This window comes from Diadema antillarum, unplaced genomic scaffold, assembly GCF_040938485.1.
Source record: "Diadema antillarum isolate AM-2024a unplaced genomic scaffold, OU_Dant_1.0 seq00001921_RagTag, whole genome shotgun sequence".
Classification (NCBI taxonomy): domain Eukaryota; kingdom Metazoa; phylum Echinodermata; class Echinoidea; order Diadematoida; family Diadematidae; genus Diadema; species Diadema antillarum.
In genome coordinates this window covers 246,674-266,590 of record NW_027272584.1, presented here as the reverse complement: position 1 = coordinate 266,590, position 19,917 = coordinate 246,674, and the positions used below count along the sequence as shown (strand labels likewise).

The 19,917-nt window shown below is 38.5% G+C and overlaps 2 protein-coding genes across 2 annotated transcripts; both read right to left on the bottom strand.

Moving 5' to 3' along the window:
• Positions 1-1,256: 1,256 nt before the first annotated feature.
• LOC139713176 (uncharacterized) lies at positions 1,257-6,496 on the bottom strand. The gene is made up of 4 exons (XM_071624923.1): positions 6,330-6,496; positions 4,150-4,418; positions 3,110-3,296; positions 1,257-2,267 (listed from the first exon to the last, which is right to left on the bottom strand). The coding sequence occupies exons 1-4, from the start codon at positions 6,385-6,387 to the stop codon at positions 2,215-2,217; spliced, it is 567 nt and encodes a 188-aa protein (XP_071481024.1). The 5' UTR covers positions 6,388-6,496; the 3' UTR covers positions 1,257-2,214.
• Positions 6,497-17,149: 10,653 nt separating this feature from the next.
• LOC139713188 (beta-1,3-galactosyltransferase 1-like) lies at positions 17,150-18,280 on the bottom strand. Its single transcript, XM_071624934.1, has one exon. It carries the CDS (start codon positions 18,278-18,280, stop codon positions 17,150-17,152), a length of 1,131 nt encoding a protein of 376 aa, XP_071481035.1.
• Between the last annotated feature and the right edge of the window lie 1,637 nt (positions 18,281-19,917).

Below are 19,917 nucleotides of genomic sequence, written 5' to 3'. Positions count from 1 at the left end.
ATTCCCACCATTGTTGACTATCAGATTGGCAAACGGAAATCCCCATAGCACAGCAAGGGGAATACCCGATGCCAAACGCTTATCAAGTCACCATGGTCACTGTCCTAAAAGGCTCCCCAGCACACGCAAATGCGCTCTATACCTTGAAGCTTTCAATCAGATAAGAGTGGGAACATCGGCTATACTAAAGTCTTGGGAAAGGATTGCGGACTGAGGACTCCCATTTGAGTCTTTATGATTCTTTTTTTTTCTCTACTTTGACCCAAACGTTTCAAAAAATCACGTTGATTATAACCAACAAGCATATGTATATCATTATACCGTTCTTCATGTAGCCTGCGGTAGCCAGATTATGGTAGCATCCTATAAAATCAACAAACAGGCTGTACGGAAAGACTATCACTTGACAAAGAGACGATGCATGACGATGGGTGGGAATAAGAATGGTGACGCTTTGTATATTGTATTCTCTTTTTCATGAAGTAAAGGGTCCTAATCCTACAGGCTTTGCTTCTATATTTTTTCCTCAGCGCGAATTCACAACACATTGACGTTTCGATACCGACGTATAAGAATTGAATGAGATTACCGGTTGATAACAAATTAGACTTTTGAGCTCTGTGCACAGCCAACTAAATCATTGCCTTAGCTAGATCTTTATCCTTTTAGCAACACAGTATACCTGACAAGATACCCGGTATCATCTGATTGCAGCATTTTCTTCAACTCTTAAAGTAGTAACTTTTTAAAGAAACTTACAAAAAAAAAAAAAAAATCAGAGTATTTTGCACAGCCAACTAAATCATCGTCTTAGCCAGATCTCCGTCCTCTTAGCAACACAGCATACCTGACGAGATACCCGGTATCACCTGGTTGCAGCATTTCTTCAACTCTTAAAGTAGTAACTTTTTAAAGAAACTTACAAAAAAAAATCAGAGTGTTTTGCACAGCCAACTAAATCATTGTCTTAGCCAGATATCCGTCCTCTTAGCAACACAGCACACCTGACGAGATACCCGGTCCCTCACCTGGTTGCAGCATTTTCTTCAACTCTTAAAGTAGTAACTTTTCAAAGAAACTTACAAACAAATCAAAGTGCTTTGCACAGCCAACTAAATCATTGTCTTTAATAGCCAGATCTCCGTCCTCTTAGTAATACAGCACACCTAACAAGATACTTGGTATCACCTGAATGCTGCATTTTCTTCAAGTCTTAAAGTAGTAACTTTTTAAAGAGACAAATCAAAGTGCTTTGCCGTTGCTCACTTCATGAAAAGAAAATGAAACTAACCAGCGTTATATTTGTGCGCAATTTATTCATCATTATTTGATATTTCCCTTTGATGTTGATTATTACAAAATATTCGACATAAAACAGTATTGATAGAGTAATTTTTTCTTAATCTTACCATTACGTAATCTTCTCACCGCTACCCGTATTCTGATCTGAGCTGTCAAATCGACCGACATAAAATATATGTTTTTCCATTAAAATCTTATCATCTTCTATATTTGACAGTCCAGACACACAGAAGGTACCATTGTTTCTAAGTTATCATTGCATATTTCTCTTTTCTTGTCTTTTTTTGGCATATTTGACACTAGTATTGCTATTGCTATTGAGTTGTCTCATAAGCTCCATGTTCTCTTCCGTGATTTCATAGCTTGGACGTGAGGTGGAAACGCATTAGACAATACGTACACATTGTATAACGGGATTTTTCTCTGGATGTCATACCCCAGTGGCCTTTGCGGGTAATAACTGAGTTTCTCTTAGTTTTCTTGGAATTGGGGTTACAGGTTCTTCAGTGAGGATTTAGTCATGGGATCCATTCACTGTAGAGGGCCCTATATTCATAACAAAATCTGCACAAACATAATGGATGGAATGCTGTTAACCCTTTGTGTGCATTGAGCATCAACTGGAACGGAAAACCCATAGCGTTGTATACACTGTTCAAAGACCAGCGCACAGAAAGGGTTAAAACATACATTCCTTACAGCAGACTGTTGACTGCTTACTCTGTAAGCGTATCTGTAAGAGTTGGGAGTAAGCCTTCCCATCGATACGGAGGTGTGCGGGGCGCCGCGCCGCGACGACCGTCCAGACCAGACGTGGTGTCCGCTCATCAGGCACTAAAAAGGCACATTATAGCAGACCGTCTGTTTACCCCGTTTTGTTCCGAGATTATGGTTGTATGGAGCAGTCCGTCCTCAGGTAAGTGTTAACCAGGCTACTGCCAAGTTAACCAGCGCCAGGATCCAAACTGTATAAAAGACGAGAACAAGTTACAAAGATTGGTTATTCGTTAAAAGTAAAACAACAATAACAAAGAGGGAACTGTTACTTATGATACTGTCCACGAGGGGTACTGAACCCACAATGAAGGTGAGAGGATTGTTAACTTATAAAATAGAAAGTGAAAAGAACTTTAAGGCCTCATTCGTTTTTCTCAGCTTGGACAGATAATGATGTCATTATTTTTCTTAGGGAACGATGTGTGTGTGTCAGTGTGTGTGTGTGTGTGTGTGTGTGTGTGTGTGTGTGTTTAAACTATACCATGATCAGTGACTAGTCACAAACGAGAAATCGTTTCAGTAACATTTTAGGGCAATCTTACACGAACAGCAAGCAGTCGGGATGACTGGCTACAAGTTGAGTTTTATCACAATCAACTACAGCAACAAAAACAACAACAAAACAGGACTATATCTCTTGAGGGACTATTTTAACGAGTGCTGTTGTTCAATTTACCAGTTCCTACTACATGTAAATACGTCTCCAGTCTTAGTCTCCGATTTGCAAGCATACATTAGCAGGGGCGGATCCAGGAATTCTGTAAAGGGGGGGGGGCGTGACTAATATTTCTGGTGGCACTTCCGTGTTTCACTTATTTTTTTTCGTTTTATTTCTTTTGTTTTTCACTAAAAATAAAGGGGGCGGGGGCGTGCGCCGGTTGCGCCCCCCTCTGGATCCACCACTGCATGAGGGTATCGTTTGATATGTTCGGCAAGATTGAGGCAAGTCTTTCTGCGTGGTTCGCAGGAAGCAAAATTCAGTCTAGGACAAACTAAGTGCTATTATTTTATGATATGGGTATAGCTATACCTGTGGTCACTCCATTCGCCTGCGTGACAACACAGTGCGAAAGCTGGTCTGCTGATGCTTCGTCCGAGGGTGATCTGCTGGTTGTCACCGCCATGGTAGACGGGGCACTTGCTGTCGAGCTCAGTAGGTCGAGTGTGACGTTCAGCTGGACGTGACAGCAGTTATTCCCCCTACCCTTGTAATTGACCTGCAAAACGGGAAATTATTATGATTACGATTGATGCTGAAAATGTTTTTTTTAGATGTATCCTGTTTATCAAAATATTCACACATCGTTTAGTTTTAAAGTATTTCTCTTTGACCATTCACACTGCTGAGAACTTAGCAAAACTTATGATCAGTTTGATGACATGCAGAACTATCGAACACATGCCAAATGTTTACGTTATGTGAGGTTAATGGTAGATGACGTATAACAAATGACACACAATGTCTGTAATAATATGTTGCCTACTCGAAAATCATAGAATTTCAATAAATCAAGGAAAGGTCATTCATCTGTGGGAGGAATTGTGAAACAAAATTTAAGGATATGGGAAATGATAAACCAGTAATACCATTTCGTTGTATTTTCGCACATCACCCCCCCCCCCCCCCTCCATAAACGCAATAACAACGATGCTCGGGCGCGAATTTTCTATTACTCTAAAACATGAAATATTTGCGGCATGAAACTTTCGCGAATGGGAGCCGACGGCCCTATTCGCAGCATGAAATTAGTTGCCTCTAACATCCAATGCATAATAGTGTAGACAAGATGTTACGCGTGCATTTTAACTCCGCGAATCTCGGCTCTCGCGAAATTCGCGAAATGAAAGTGCAGGCGAACATTCCTCGTTTTACAGTATCACTGTTGCTTTTGTGGTAATCATTTTTGTAATTGCATGGTTTCCTGTGCAATTATTTGTCAAATCTTTCCAACGCAGATCAATTCGTTTCCTAGACGGGGAGCTATGGTGATGATATATTATGATAGGTTGCATCACCGGTTCGCATCATGACTGGGGATAATAATTAATGAAACGTCAGGGTCTATATACCTGGCACGCGTACAGGCCGGAGTCTTCAAACTGGACTCGTCTGATGTTCAGAGAGAAATCCTGCTCCATGCAGTACTTCTGAGGATCACTTTGTTGGCAGAAATCCTCGGAGCTCCCTGTCAAATAAGAGTCTAAGATATTCTCGCAGTCACCCTTGCCCCAATAGACGCTCAGGACCTCCAAATCCTTGATGATCGGGCAGACCAACACGGCGGTCTCGTTAACGATGGCGTGAGTAGAAGTCTGTACATCTTCAGCGCTAGATACCACTGTTGGAAGTTGGGGAAGACAAACAGGAGAAGAGGGTGGGGGGGGGGGGGTGAGTTGCAAAAGCTGCATGGAATTTGCTGGAAAGTGCATTCACTCATAATATTGATTCATTCATTTATCCATCCGTTATTCGCTCGCTCGTTCAGTCAGTCTGCCAATCATTTATTCATTCTGTTCCACAAACAGGTATTTTTTTTAAATCTTAGTGTCTAAAGTGCAACACAATAATAATGTGCATAACATGAACGCCATACATGAAACAGCGTAATACTAAAGTACTTCACAACGATTTAAAACACATAAAACAAACAGACAAACTTGGCCACACACAGGACGGCGTAATGCAATGTTTAATGAAACACTTAAATATTATAGAAGAGTTTGAATGCAAAAAAAACAACAACTATAAACATCTTTTTCATTTTACGATCATCATCAAATAGACAAAATATATACAGCTGTATATATATTTTGAGTGACACTGCAGTTGTTACATATTAAGGAATATTCTGAGCATATCAAAATATAGAAATCACATATATTCAATTACTGATTTTCTCTGTTTTTTGTTTGTTTGTTTTTTTGTGTTTTTTTTTTTGCTTTTGAACGAATTAAATCTCATCCAGATATTTTAAGAATGGATACATCTGTTGCTGCACTTATATTACAATATATTTCTACGAGCGAGACGAGTTGACGGTTCGGTGAATACCAGGGGGACTTATACACTCTAGGCCTACTTGGCACAGAAAGGAAGAATATTAAATGATATAATAATATATACATATTCAAATATATATTTATTATACGTATTATTACATGTTTATAATATATATCAATTTATGATTGTGATAATATTTGAAATAATGATAATAATAATCACTACAACACAATTGAGTATTTGTATATAAGAACGGCCAACAAGCCAAAATTTGGCTACCCTTGGAGACCCTTTTCAAAGTTATGCAAGTATAGATGATTATTCGACGGACTGTTTTAAACACAAATACACAAAAATTAACATACATAAATCTATCGACATGTCAAACTTTAGCATGTCGATAGATTTATGTATACTACTTTTTTTCTGTATCGATGAAAAATCCAAATATCATGTTTGTGTGGGTTTTTTTCCCCTCTCTCGATCGATCGATCGATCGAAATTTTCTCTTATGGACTTTGGTCGGCATCTACATTCAAATTTCTACGCGAGGACAAAATAAAAGCAACAGGAATCGTACCCGCATCTACAGTGCACACTTTCATTTCCTGGGCAGATTCCATTCACACGCTTGAGAGCGTTCAGCTTCCTATCTAGTCATGCTGGTGAACTTTTTCTTTTTCTTCTTTTTCTTCTTCTTCTTCTTCTTGTTACTTTTCTCTTTGCAAAGGCGAACCCGATCGTTTAATCAACGCGTATAATTGGGACTTATGTTTTTTTTTTTTTTCCCCTGGTATCATAACTAAGTTACGTTAAAACGTATTAACGAAACTTCGTTGTAATAATGAGCTTTGAATTTATGAAAGTTTAACCTATCAAGTACTTTGTATTCGTGTTATAACAAGATTCGCCCCTAGTACCCTCATCCCCCGCCCCCCCCCCCTCAAACACACACACACACACATACACACACACACACACACACACAAATGTATAGATATGGCTTGTAATTGTATTGCGGCTTATTTAGGCTAACAGCTGCGGTCAGCCCGAACACAGTGTAGACAGTGGCGCTCTTTAGGTTATAGCCAGGCAATCTTTATTGGCAAACATAACTACCGACCACCCCCCCCCCCAAAAAAAAAAGAAAGAGAGAAATAAGTAAGTAAATAAAAATAAATAAAAAGGGGGCCCTAAATTAAATAAACCTCACGGATAACGAGAGAACAAGAAATTAAAATTCACTTACCCTGTGAGATGATCATCACACACAGAATGACACTTAACGACTGTGCTAGGCAGGCCATTGTTTACACTTGTTGTAATATGGGCTCTTAGAATCGTGGAGCTAGTAATTTTCAGGATTCTTCTGCGGGACTTTCTCTTGAGAGACTTTCAGAACTGACTTGCAGGAGTTGGTGTAGGTCGCCTTTTATATGACATCCAGCTCGTGCGTTGCATTGTTGTCATACGAACAGTAGTGGCTCATGCATGACGTCATTACCTAAGTGAGTTATTCCCTTGGTCATACCATAGGTTTGTGTATCAAAGAGAAAGCGCGCGAAATGCGTGATGTATGTGCGTTCGGGGATTCCCCAACCGCGGATATTCCCCAACACGGTTATATCTTGCGCAAGGAGCGGCGTGAGAAGAGAATACTGTACTGAAAAAGAAAAGAAGAAATGTAAACTTTAGATCTAGACCTCCTTGGACAGGTAAAGCTGTGTCCTAGGCCAACGACGACTTACCTAGGAGCCTGCAGCTGCAGCCTCACCCCCATCGTGCCTGGGCCATACATCTGAACAGCAACTATTGACAGAAAAGACAGTGTCAGCTGCTATGGCTATCATTATGATGAATTAGGTATGAAAGCTCAGCACAGTTGACCTTGGGTAGTTGTTAAATGCCCGGGATCGCGGGACCCCCCTCCCCCCCCCCCCCCCCCCCCCCAATATGTGACTATAGACATAAATTTGATTTGCATGGCAACCATTTATTTATTAATAGTTAGCATTTTGTAAAGGCAGCTCGCTATAATTCCAGCACACACGCACACACAGCGCGCAACCGGCGAGCTGCGAGACATCCAAAGAGGTGGATAGAACCTCTTTGGAGACATCCGATCGCTAGTGCGCGCGAGTCCACCGCCCGCGAGTCCATTGCGAGCCGCCTTTACAAAAGGCTAAAGGCCGTGTCACACCTTTCCGGGCAAGCTACGCGGGCTTGTTGCAAGTAGGGATTTTCCAGCACGCAGGAGAATTTTCTGCGAGCGGACAAGAATGATTGCGAGTTTCGCACTTGTGTCTTACCTGCTAGACGCGTGCTACTTACCTCCTACTTGCGTGTATTCCGTGTGACCTACGTGAGAGCTTTGAAACCGATCCGTTTTATGTTACGAGCGATTTACGGGTACTGCAAAGTACCTGCGTTGGAGTTGCCTGCGAGGTGCTGCCGGTAAGGGTCTCCTACTGGTGTTCTGTGGGCAAACCCCCGCGACTCAATCGGAACAAGTTTTGAGCATGCTCAAGGACTTGCCATTCCGCAGGCCTATCTGGGAAAGTTTTGCGGGTTGACTTGCGGGAAAATAAATTGCCGGTATGCTGGTTAATCCCCACACGCAACAAGCCCGCTTAGCTTGCCCGGAAAGGTGTGACGGGGCCTAAACATATAGCTGCGGGTAAAAAGAATTTGCGTGCGCACCTCCGGGCGGCTAAGGGTGAGATACGTGATAGGTACTGTTATGTGCGGGTCATCTGCAGGGACCTCCGGGTAGTGAAAATTGTTCTTTGCAAGTCGCACGCAGGGCTTGCCAGGAAAGGTGTGACACGGCCTTACTTGATAGTAGAACATTCACACAGATCACGTTTCAGATCAAGTCGTGCGCACTCACTTTAATATTACATGTATAACTATTATCCTTGTTTCTCGAATATGGCCAGCACACCAACATTTTTTGCGTCTTCATTGTTTTGGCTTTTGCGCTACAAAAATTCCAGCCATTATTTCGTAATATCGATAAGTATCAGTATGATGTGGCTGGTGTTATCTAAGACAAAGAAAAAAAAATCTTCATTTTGTTGGTTAGCCTCTCGTTAAAATGTACGGTCAGTAATACACCCCGCGTTCACAATCTGTGTGGGCTTGGCTCACATCAGTGTGAAGAGCTAACCATATTAGATTTAAAAAAAAAAAAATGGCTGGAAATGGTTGGACTGACTGCTGGGGGACATAAGAAAGTCTTACCATGGGGATGGTTAAAAAAATAGGACAATCTGTGCAAAGCTATGAATTTATAAAGTTTTGAGCAATCCCATGAAAAGCCGTTGCCTGGGTGGCAATTTCATACCAGTAAGTTGGGGGGGGGGGGGATGATTAGAAATGCTGAAGGCAAAATAACCCAGGCAAAATAATTACATGGTAGTCTGTGTACATACCCTCGGGCAGGTACTGTTAGCAGGTCATAATAATCATATGCATCCATTCCTGTCACAAGTACACTGTAGTACAACAACTTCGTGTGCTAAGGAAGATGATCTCAACAAGGATAATCTTATTATTCTAAATTTTCTCAGTTTCTTTTCTTTATTTTTGTCTTCAAGAATAATTTCCATTCCCGTATATTTCCATCTTTAATTCGAACATACATTGAGTGATAGTAAGGTATGCAGTAAAGTTGGTATCGTGTTGTAAACGTCTTCATGCAGATCTTCCTAGTACCTTTAACCCATTGAGGCTGATTTTGCTATACACATTTCCCATAGACACCTGCCCGAGTATATTTGGGACTAATCTTCAGTGGGTTAAAAGATAGTCACTTTGGTTTATATGTTTGCAGAACACTGTAGGTCTAATTTGCCTGTTGGTTATCGAATATCTAATTCTTCTTATGTTTTTGTTGTTGTTGTTGTTGTTGCAGACATCTTAATACATTATGTGCATTCTATGTACATGTGTGGGGGCGCTGTTGCATAGTGAATGAGACTCCTGACTCCCAATCGGAGGATCCGAGTTCCATTTCCTCCAGTGTTTGGACAAGATGTTTTTACCACTATGTCCCTCTCTCGACCCATGTGTATAAATGGGTGCCTGGCAATGGTGGGGTAATAATAATGGCAGGATCTTCCGGTTTTAGAGAGCAGTGGCAACGCCGAAGAGGCTACCCTGGATAAAAGAATAGGCCTACGTTACTATTATCATTTTTGTCATTATCATTATTATTGTTATTATAATTATAATTATTATTATTATTATTATTATTATTATTATTATTATTATTTTTACTATTATCATTATTATTATGGATATTACCATTATTATCGTCATTATTATTGTTGTTGTTATATGTATCAATTTTATATATTATACATGAAGAAGAAACAAACTTTGATACCGTCGTTGTCAAGATTTCCGAAGAAGGCGCAGGACGCCGAAAATTTGATTCGAACAAATTTATGCTTTATCGGTCAAAAATGCATTACGGATCATTCTTCATTTCTTTTTGGAGCCAATACGTTAAATCTCATATATGATTATATATTATATATATATAACAAATCTATGAATTTTCCACGTGTTGGGCTTCGAATGTTATTATAAGTAGAAGGAGTCTCGAGTACGTCATTTGTAGTTCCAACAAGGTCTTTATCAACAATGTATACACTGTCGACATAGACGAAGGCCAGATGCGGGCCATAGTATAAAATATATCTATATATATAATGCTATTTTGGGGCATATTCAGGAATTCAATAATTTGTCAACATTTTTAATGATAATTAGGTAATTAGGGAGAATTTTATTAAAAAGACAAAAACAAACATCTTAATGAAACAACTGATCCCACAATTGATAAATGAAAACTAGTAGCCTATCTAAACCTCACTGTATAACCAAAGGATATTATTTCCTTTGAAGTATATGATTAATATTGCTTCATAGATTTTTTTGTTTATTTTTTCATTAACAATTGTCCTTTGTGCATCAAAATGCCCTAAGGTGAATTATATAACAAATCCATGTGGCAAAATATAGGGTGCATTATAATAGGAGAACTCTCCCATCGTGCAATATTCTCTGCTGCCCTCTACATTTCATTTTGCGCAGTTTCAAGGGTGTAGGGTACAGGAAAACTCGTAAACAAGCGTTGAAAACGCTAAGGGGAATCGAATATTTCGCCCAAAGGACGGATTCCCCTTAGGATACCTGGTTTTCACATGGAAATTCCCCCTATGCCCCAAATTATAAATATAGCCCTATATATGCATAATTATTTTATGAATAATGATTACTTAAAATACAGATATACTGAAAAAAATCAAAGGTTTCACGATTTTGTCATCGTTTCTGGTCAGTTTTCTCTTTGTTTTCATTATATATATCCAAGTGTATGTACACTACAGTGGAGACCATGTTAATGTCCTTATTTGATCATCATTGTTCGGCGCTCGATTGCATACAGCACGTGAGTAGCTGATGTTCATATGATGATATAACGTTTCATTTAGAGACAAGTTCTTCGACATGAAACAAATGAACATAATAAGCAACCAAACGGAACCGACAGGCTATTTTGAACATCAAAAAGGTTACTTTATCTTCAGGAGTATAGAAAATATCGCGCGGAAAATAAATGTTTGCTTGTAAAAAGAAGCAGATAAAAATCATGTTAAGAATGTACGTTTACTCATGGTGTGCCTCTCGACCTGTTTGTGAAAATGAGTAGGGCCTACTTGGAAATGTTGGGGTGAAGATAATGATATCGGGCCCTCTGGAAGAAAGGTGCTGTCAATGAAAAAAAAAAAACTAACTTGGGTAATTAGGGCCATTATTATAATTTTTAAGACCTGCCCGCCCTGAACCCAATTTCATTCACTGAACATGAGCACCTATATATACGTGTGGCGGTAGCGTATACAATTGTACAACCACAATAAACATGAGATAACAAACATTCTACAACCACGATGGCCCACACCGGCCCTTTCTCCTATACCCTCTCTTTTCTAACTCTGGTTGTTAATCACCCCCCCCCCCCCAACCATGGGATAATATCAGTTACATGAGTATCATCTGTTCTTGACACGCTAGGTCATGCACCCATGCATCGATTTGAAAAAAAAAATGTAGCAGCTAGAAAAGCACTCGGGAGAGAATGGAGACCTCCGCCATGCAGGTCATTTTCCCCCATATTGTGATTTCCATCCTATATATAAAATATATGTAAAACATATAAATACATATATATATATATATATATATATATATATATATATAGAGGTATATATTGAAGAGTTTGCTTCCAAAAGGCGCTAAATCCATTGAAAAATGATGGATTTATCGCCTTTTGGAAGCAAGCTCTTCATATATACATAAATTATATACATATATACATAAATATATATAATTTCAATATAGTGTTTATTTATATATATGTATATATATATATTTATTTATTTATTTAAATATATTCATATTTATTATACTTATGAATTATATTTCCATATAATGATAGACTACACTATAATTGACAGTCAAAACATACTCTCCTCACTGCAAACTAGTCGTAACTGCCTCTGCCATGATACGTTCTGGCCAATAGCACAATGGCTCTGAGAGCCACAAAAGCAAGCACGCCATCTAGTGTTCAAAATGATTGTTACCGATGAAAAAATAGAATCGTTGCATTTGTTTTTCTTTCTTTTTAAATCATAGATCTAGACTTCAATCCTGATCACTGCCAAAATTAGATAACTAATCCTTGCTGTCAATATCAAGATTTCATGAAAATTGTATACATACCTTAAAGGGACTGTACAGTAGTGGTTGAGGTGGGGATTCATGTTTTGAACATCCCGAAGTGAGATAATGAGAAACCTCTCATGAAATATGAAAGAGCATGTGATTTTAAGAAGGATTCAATGTTTATTTGATGAAAATTGGTTTTCAAATGGCTGAGATATCCAAAAAAGTGATAATAATAAAAGGCTACATGCCCCACCTTTATTAGGATCTCTTTGTTTCACCTTGTTTTTGGATATCTCAGCCATTTCAAAACAGATTTTCATCAAATAAACTTGTGATACCCCTTAGAATTGCATGCTCTTTGACATCTCATAGTGTGGTTTCTGAATATCTCGCAAAACGTTATAAGCTAAAACCTCACCTCGACCAGAACTGTACACACCCTTAAACTTTTTGAGATATTTTGCCAGCAGACAGACAGACACACAGACAGACACACAGACACACAGACACACGCACACACCACACACACACACCACACACACCACACACACCACACACACACACAGAGACCAACGCTGGCTAAAACAGAACTTCCTCGGTGGAAGCGATTACAATCCACCAGCCATACAGTACAACCTCAGAGTTCTTGACAGGTCAGTCAATTCGATTCCAATATATATCTCCACTGACACTCATAGTCCACTTCGTCTATTCTCCGTTGTCCATAATGAGTTTTGAGAGTGGGGTTACACAGAGGGCGTTGTTCTTAACTCCATGTCATTGCCGAGAAGCCCTTCTTTTTCATGCCCAATACCTTGTGCCTTGGGATGGCCTTAAAATGGCTTTTAGCAGTCCCCTCCATTTCCGACCTTTTCTTTCTTATGATTCACTCACACTTTGCCCATGTATTTCTTCAACTAGTATGTTTTTTGATTCATGTAAACAAATGTGTGTGTGTGTGTGTGTGTGTGTGTGTGTGTATGTATGTGTAAATTATATATAAGGTAATATGATATGATATGATATAATACAATATAATACAATATACATATGTATCATATTTATATTTATATTTATATTTATATCATTCTGCATCTTGTGATTATGATATCCAAGTGTATGCACACCGTGACAGCGAAGGCAATGTTAAAGGCATAATTTACCATTTGCAGATGAAACAAAAACCCAGCATTAATGCTTCAAAATAGTTTTTAAATGTGAGTTAGGGATAGAAATAACCACTGTAAAAATTTCAATCTGTAAAATCGATGTTAAGTATTGTTAAGTATACAGAATGTGAACAAAAGTTATGATAAAAATGTTTCCAGACTAAACCATATACAGTTACGGTTTATTGAGAAAAGTACAGATATCTCCTTATATTTTAGGCTTAATCGCGAAAATTGTACATGAATGATGTTTTGTGGTACAACAGACCTACACATATGTATTATATGTCATATCTTGAAAAAATTTTAAATCACTATTCCCAAAGGTAAACTGGAACTTTAATGTCTTTGTCTAATAATTATGCTTCAGCGCTTGATCGCATTCTGCACCTGAATAGCTGATGGGCTTAACATTTCCATTAAAGACAAGTTTCCGACATTGGAAAGAAGGAAAGAAAGAAAGACACAACCAAACGGGCAATTTTAAACATTAAAAAAGGTTACTTTATTCTCAACAGTTGTCCCGAAAATAAACAGCTTGTAAAAAGAAGCAGATGGAAATCATAATACAGTCGTGCAAGTGTTAAGGTACAAGAAAATTCCATGAGGGGGGGGGGGGGGAATCTTCTTCTCAGACCTATTTCCTTTTTTGGTAATGCATTTATTGATCACAGTGAAATAACAGAACGAAATCTATAAAAGAGTTGCACACTTTCATACACACCTAAAAGTCTTAAAATTCAGTGAAAAGGAATAACGGGAAAGCGCAAAAGATGCAACTATATATCATATATGTAAATATATATATATATATATATATATATATATATATATATATATATATAACTAATCTTCAACACATTCCGTTAACAGATCTTGACAAAATAGTATGGGACATGTTGAATAAAGCTTAATTCTTTGCTAATAAACGGAGATGTTCCCATAGAACAAGAGAGAACAGTGGCGTGTGAGCTGTTCATTCCATAAACATTACTAATAATATACAAAACATAATGTATTTCTGAATGACGGTATGGACGAAGATACGTAAGTGTAAGTTCTTACAGTGAAATGATTTTCAATTTTAGGCGGTTGTATAGTAGTAAATCTTTTAAAGATGAACATTGAAAACTCATGAAATTCATAAACATTGAAAACTATTTTGCATTTACATATTGAGTTCGAATAAGGGATAATGATGTTTTAAGTGTTAAACTGATTGTTTTCTATGACTCACAAATAGCAATCAAAATGATTATTTATTGGCATAATGTCGATATCATTTACAGTTCTGCAAAAGATTTCCTTGAATCTAAAAAACACTTTTGCGTGTTTGCACTTTACGAAGAAATGAGTCTCATTAAGCACATCAAAATGATAAAATTAAATTAGAAATTAAATAAATATAATATAATGCCCATAGAATACTGTTGATGTAAGGATTCTTCCTTGAACCAATTATTGATATAACTCATATTTGGTTCCATGACATTAAGCTGATGCGAGAATTGCTCCCATAAAATATCTGCACACCAAGCCAAATATAAAACCCACCCACAAACATAACTTTACCTTTCATCATAATCCTCACATGAAACTAAACCTAAAATCCTATAACAACCCAAACCCTAACCTTCAGTCCTTAGAGAACGTACGACCGGAGCAATAATCATTGTTGCAGGAGCAAAAATGTATCACCTGTGAATTTATCTAAACGTTGTTTGTTTGTTTGCTTTTGCCCTTTATATTGAAGTCCCTCATTTTCGTCACTCATCCAGGATCTTCCGAGTATAATATACCAAATTAGGATACACATAAACGTGAGTTCACGCTGTTAACATTTCTAAGACATAGCACATGAATTACATAATATATACAATTTTTTAATGATTTTATCTTTGAAGCAGTCTTCAACGATAACAATACAACACACCACGGAATGTGAAAACAAACATCATATTTACATAGGTACTGAAAATGTGACTAATTTCAGAGATTATTTTGCAACCGGGGTTAGTTTCGTAATCTTCACTCTTATTTTCATATTCCTTTTATGCGTGATTATGTGCATGTTCATGTCTAAATCAACTCTTGTAAACGTCCAAATCAGAAACAGGGTCTATAAACTACTGGAGAAAAATAAATGTAAACATAATTAATCGAAAATTAAAGTTCTGATTGCCATGGTAGTATTATTTCATTGTATATAGGAAGATGTGATCACTCAATTAGGCACAGTATTAAGAAAAAAACCCGCATCATTCTTCCTCACAGTTAGGGAATCACAGAGCATAATAAATCCTATGCGTAAACTTTAGGCAACGGTGCAACATACTGAAATAATATTCTTGTCTGATGAGCACCGTGACGAGTGCATAACGTCAAATTTCGAAGTGGTCAATATTAGTTTTATAAAAAAAAATGAATGTCCGTTTTTCAGCCATTCGAGCATAAAAAGGAAAACGAAATTGAATGTTAGGACGACGCCTGTTGCATTAACCCATGCTTATGTATCTGCCATGTTCTCAACGTCCGAATAAAACCGATAAGTTATAGGCGAGTATGTCGAAAATGGTCCAATAGTGTCAAACTAGGTTCGCGTCATCACTATCGGCCTTTAACTGCTCCTGGTTACGACATACGGATCTGTCCAAGGCAGAATTTGCTTGCTAGAAAGCTGCGCGTTAAAAATTTTGTTTGACATTTAAATTTCATTAACGAAGATAATTATGGTAATCATCATTGTCAGTGTCGTATATCATATACATTTATTATGATCGTTGTAATCCCACAGTGCCCTCTTGAGGCCCTCAGGACGTGTACCTTTAAACAATATCCACGGATATTTCTGTATACTCAAAATGAATTCTCTATTTGTTTGTACGTATGTTTTTGTGTTTGTATTGCCATGACAAGTAGAAATTGATAGTTTCTCCGCGTTGCAGACTTGACGTAACAATTTGGCCATTACTACTACTAATGATAATTAATACTTTGAGAGCGCCTTTTCCGCTGAATACAAAGCACTACGAGATATCATTCCTGGTCGCCATAGGAGATGAAAATCATTATTATCAAAATTATTAAAACTATTATGAAATGTGTTTGAAACTAGGTAAATTGAATCTGTGGTCAAAAGAACAACTAACTGAAAAAACGTTCTTTGGTGATCCAGCGAGGGTAAAAGCGATCTACCAAACAAAGTTCAAATCAATTTGAACATTTATAGTAATTACATGTAAATATAGAAAAGTATAAATTTGATACAGATAATTCTTGGCCCTTTAAAAACAAAAACAAAACAAGACAAAACAAAAATAAGAATATTGACGAATTGTTCCCGTGAATATGTCGCTGTCACAAAACAAACTTTGGTCGCAGCCACAATTCAAATAAGATAATGTAAAGATACACGCCTTTCACAGTTGTCCTCTTGGTCTTTACTGAAATGAACACCAAGGTCCGAATTCTCGAAGGTGGTACAATCTTTGTCAGTGGTTTCTTTGTTCATGTTTGAAACCATGGACAAAACGAAAACCACGGCTTAAACCATGGGCCATGCGAAAACAGTCATGTCGTTAACGAAATGACCATTTCGTTAACGAAATAGGCCATGCGACGACACTTGGCGCCCCATACAAACTATACTGTCCTTGTACCGCCTTCCTGAATTCCGGCCTATAGGTTTCATCGTCTTCTGAAAGGGAAAAAATGAAGCAGCGTCCAACCATTCTGTTCCTGAAAAGTCACCATAATGCACTACGTGTATCAGGTTAACTTAACTCTATACAGTTGAGATTAAGTAAGTCTTCGTTTTACGGAGTTTCAGTGATGTGTGCGGAAGGTGTCTTACCAGACGATTTCGTCGGCTAATGTTTAATTTGCATATTTTTAGTTGTATTCAAGAAACATGTCTCATGTAACACACAGGAATACCGTAACATTTACAGCAAAAACTTGAATTTGTTCACCAGCTATTGCGGAAGGTCGGACTGCACTCTTCAGCAAAAGCAATTAAAGAGACGAACGAACTGTGAGTTTATTTTTCAATATGCTCCGCTGCACCTCTGAATCAGTCATTGAATAACCCATTTGAATAGGCCTACTGCAAAATAAGTTGAATTGAATTGTTGCCTCTGTTCTTACGAGATGCCTTTTAATTTTCGCACGTTTCTGTGAAGAGGGAACCCCAGTATTTCCGCATCTGATCCGGTCCTGTATTATGCCATAAAATCATCGTCGATCGTCGATTACAAAATGAGTAGGGTTGTGTAAAAAAGTAGAAACCTTCGTGATTCATGACAGACACGCCGCGACCCTTGAGGCAAACCCCTACATAGGCATCCTCGAGTCGTATGACCGGAGTGTCCAGAGAAGCTTCGTAGATCACTGCGGGGAGATCGGAGGACATCACATAGCCGGGACCTGAGCAGTAGACTGGGTACACATCACCGGGGAACTGGCTTTCGGGCATGTACCACTTGTTCTTGGGATCGCGGATGGGCTTCACCCCCGCAAACCTCGCGCAGAGAATGTAGTTATTCAGAGTACTGGCCGTCTGATTGGACAGAAACCACACCAAGTTATAAATATGCAACAGTACGTCATCATCCGCTTTCATGACGTAGGCGACCTTGGGGCAGAAGGTCATTGCCCACTTCATAACCGCGATCGTCTTCAAAGTCAGGTTTTCGTACGAGTCGATAAAATCTTCCTGGATGATGTCGTGGAATTGCTCACTCTCTGCTCTCACGAGTGACTCTAAGGTGCCGTTGGCGGGACTATTTTGCCCAAGTAGAAAGAGGACGCGAACATCGTGGCCATCTACATTGGCCACGCCGCCCCAGGTGTCGCGAATAGCTGTACGCTGTTTGAAGTGATCAGGACTTGACAAGACCAAAACGAGGAGAAACGCGTCGCTAGCATTCTCCCCCTTCTCACACCTATCCGGCTCGTTGTAGACGTACTTGAAGTCATGCGGATTGACATGCTTCGTGCCTTCAGTGACAGCGTCCCCACTGGAGGTGTATTTCGCCGTCGTCATGGCGTGCACTGTCAAGTTCGGAGCAATCGATGGAGCGCCACCAACGGTTGAATTTCGCTCGTCTACTACAGACGTGCTCCTGGGTATGTCCTGGTCAGCTACCAACTTTCGCGCCATTCCATCAGAAAAGACTTTCTTGGGGAACAGGATCGCGATGCCGAAATTCAGGATAATGACGACCAGGAGAATTAGCCGACAAAACTTCCTTCTAAACGGATTGTATCGTGCCCATCCTACAACCATTTTATTTTTTAATCCGTCAGCGGGACGCCCGTGGTTACCTGCCAAGAAAAAAAAAAACAATATTAACAAATATTGTTTGAGTGCCTTTTTCATATAGATTGACAAGTGTTAATAAAAGTATTATAATCAGTATCAGGACCCGACAGCTATTAAAAAGTACCAACATCTCGGTATTTAATTACCCCTTTGAGTTCCGAGACTGCTAAAGAAACCCCCATAACATTCTACACACTGTCCACAGTTCTCTAATCCTGCAGAGAAAGGGGTAATCCAAAAAGCCTTTCTATTGGTTGTTATGGATAATCGGGGAATAGTCAGTGGTTTGTGCATGGAGTGGATTTACGGTCTACAGATTGAGGGTAAATTGGTTTAAAGTAGTTACAGATGAATGCACATAGCTCGTAGAATGTAAGCAGAATAGAATATAATTTTCATTCTGGTATAATATGTTAAAAGCGCATTTGACTTCCCTCTTCCAGAAAGCAGGAGGATAATATCAAATATGCATCCTATGATATCATAACAAGTAAAGGAATGAGCACTTTTGATTTGATAAAAACATGAGATTTTGTGGCATTTTCTTTGTAACGTTCTATGGTGCACTCTGCAGTGACATCACGAATTTTAGTGGTCTTTTGATTTTAACGTATGAAGACACCGAAACTTTAGAATTGCATGAATTTTGAACGGACTGTCTGATATTCGTCTAATTACACTGAAGTGTTACTGGATTTTGACGGATTGCACTCCATCTGCAATAATATGAAGAGCTTGCCACCAAAAGGCGCTAAATCCATAATTTTTCAACGAATCTAAGGCCTTTTGGTTGAAAGTTCTTCATATTTGGATTACAAAGGCATTGCTTTCGTAATTTAGCTTTCTTGTACACTCACCTGAATCAAAAGAAAAGAAAAATACGTGCCAACGCTTGGTGTTACTGCCCGTCAGTGACGACTGATGTGGGATAGTTTGAACAGTGCCATCGACACACGACTATGGCCGTCTTACAGCATTGATTCCTGTAAACAACATCCAACAGATATTCAAATGAGATGACGTCGTTCCCTTGCCAGTTATAAAATTGACAAGGAAAAAAATGAAAGAAATGATTATGAACAATACTATTTGCACTAGTTGAATAAACGCAACATATAGGCCCTTTCCTGGAACAAATTATTGAGGAATTCGTTATAAACATGACAGATGTCAGATCTTCCGGCAGACCTCCCAACCATTTTGAATTTCGAGAAAAGAATCTGAATTTTGACCATTTCCCGCTCTTGTTTCAACAGGACTTACCTTATTTTTTTTTTCTTGAGAATATTCTATTACACACTTATATGGGAAGTTTACACATTTATATGGGAAGTGCTCTTTCTTTCCTATTTCCTAGCCAAAACGTCGACTGATTTTTTTTCACTCAGGAAGGTTTGCAGGTCTGTTACTGCATTACATTGTAAGTAATTCATTCAAAATGCAATAAGGAATCCGGTTTAAGAGCTGTCATAATAAAGGCACTGTACAGTACTCTGTTGAGGTGGGGATTCATGTTCCTAAGTGAGATAATGAGAAACCTCTTATGAAATTAAAGATCATGTAATTTTCAGAAGGATTCAACGTTTATCTGATGGAAATTG

What these genes read in the sequence shown, in the direction of transcription:
- LOC139713176 (XM_071624923.1), bottom strand. Translation starts at nt 6,387, where the DNA reads ATGGCCTGCCTAGCACAGTCGTTAAGTGTCATTCTGTGTGTGATGATC. An exon ending in TGTGATGATCATCTCACAGG is followed by an intron (nt 4,419 to 6,329) that starts GTAAGTGAATTT and finishes AACTTCCAACAG; the next exon opens with TGGTATCTAGCGCTGAAGAT. An exon ending in CCGGCCTGTACGCGTGCCAG is followed by an intron (nt 3,297 to 4,149) that starts GTATATAGACCC and finishes CCCGTTTTGCAG; the next exon opens with GTCAATTACAAGGGTAGGGG.
- LOC139713188 (XM_071624934.1), bottom strand. Translation starts at nt 18,280, where the DNA reads ATGGTTGTAGGATGGGCACGATACAATCCGTTTAGAAGGAAGTTTTGT.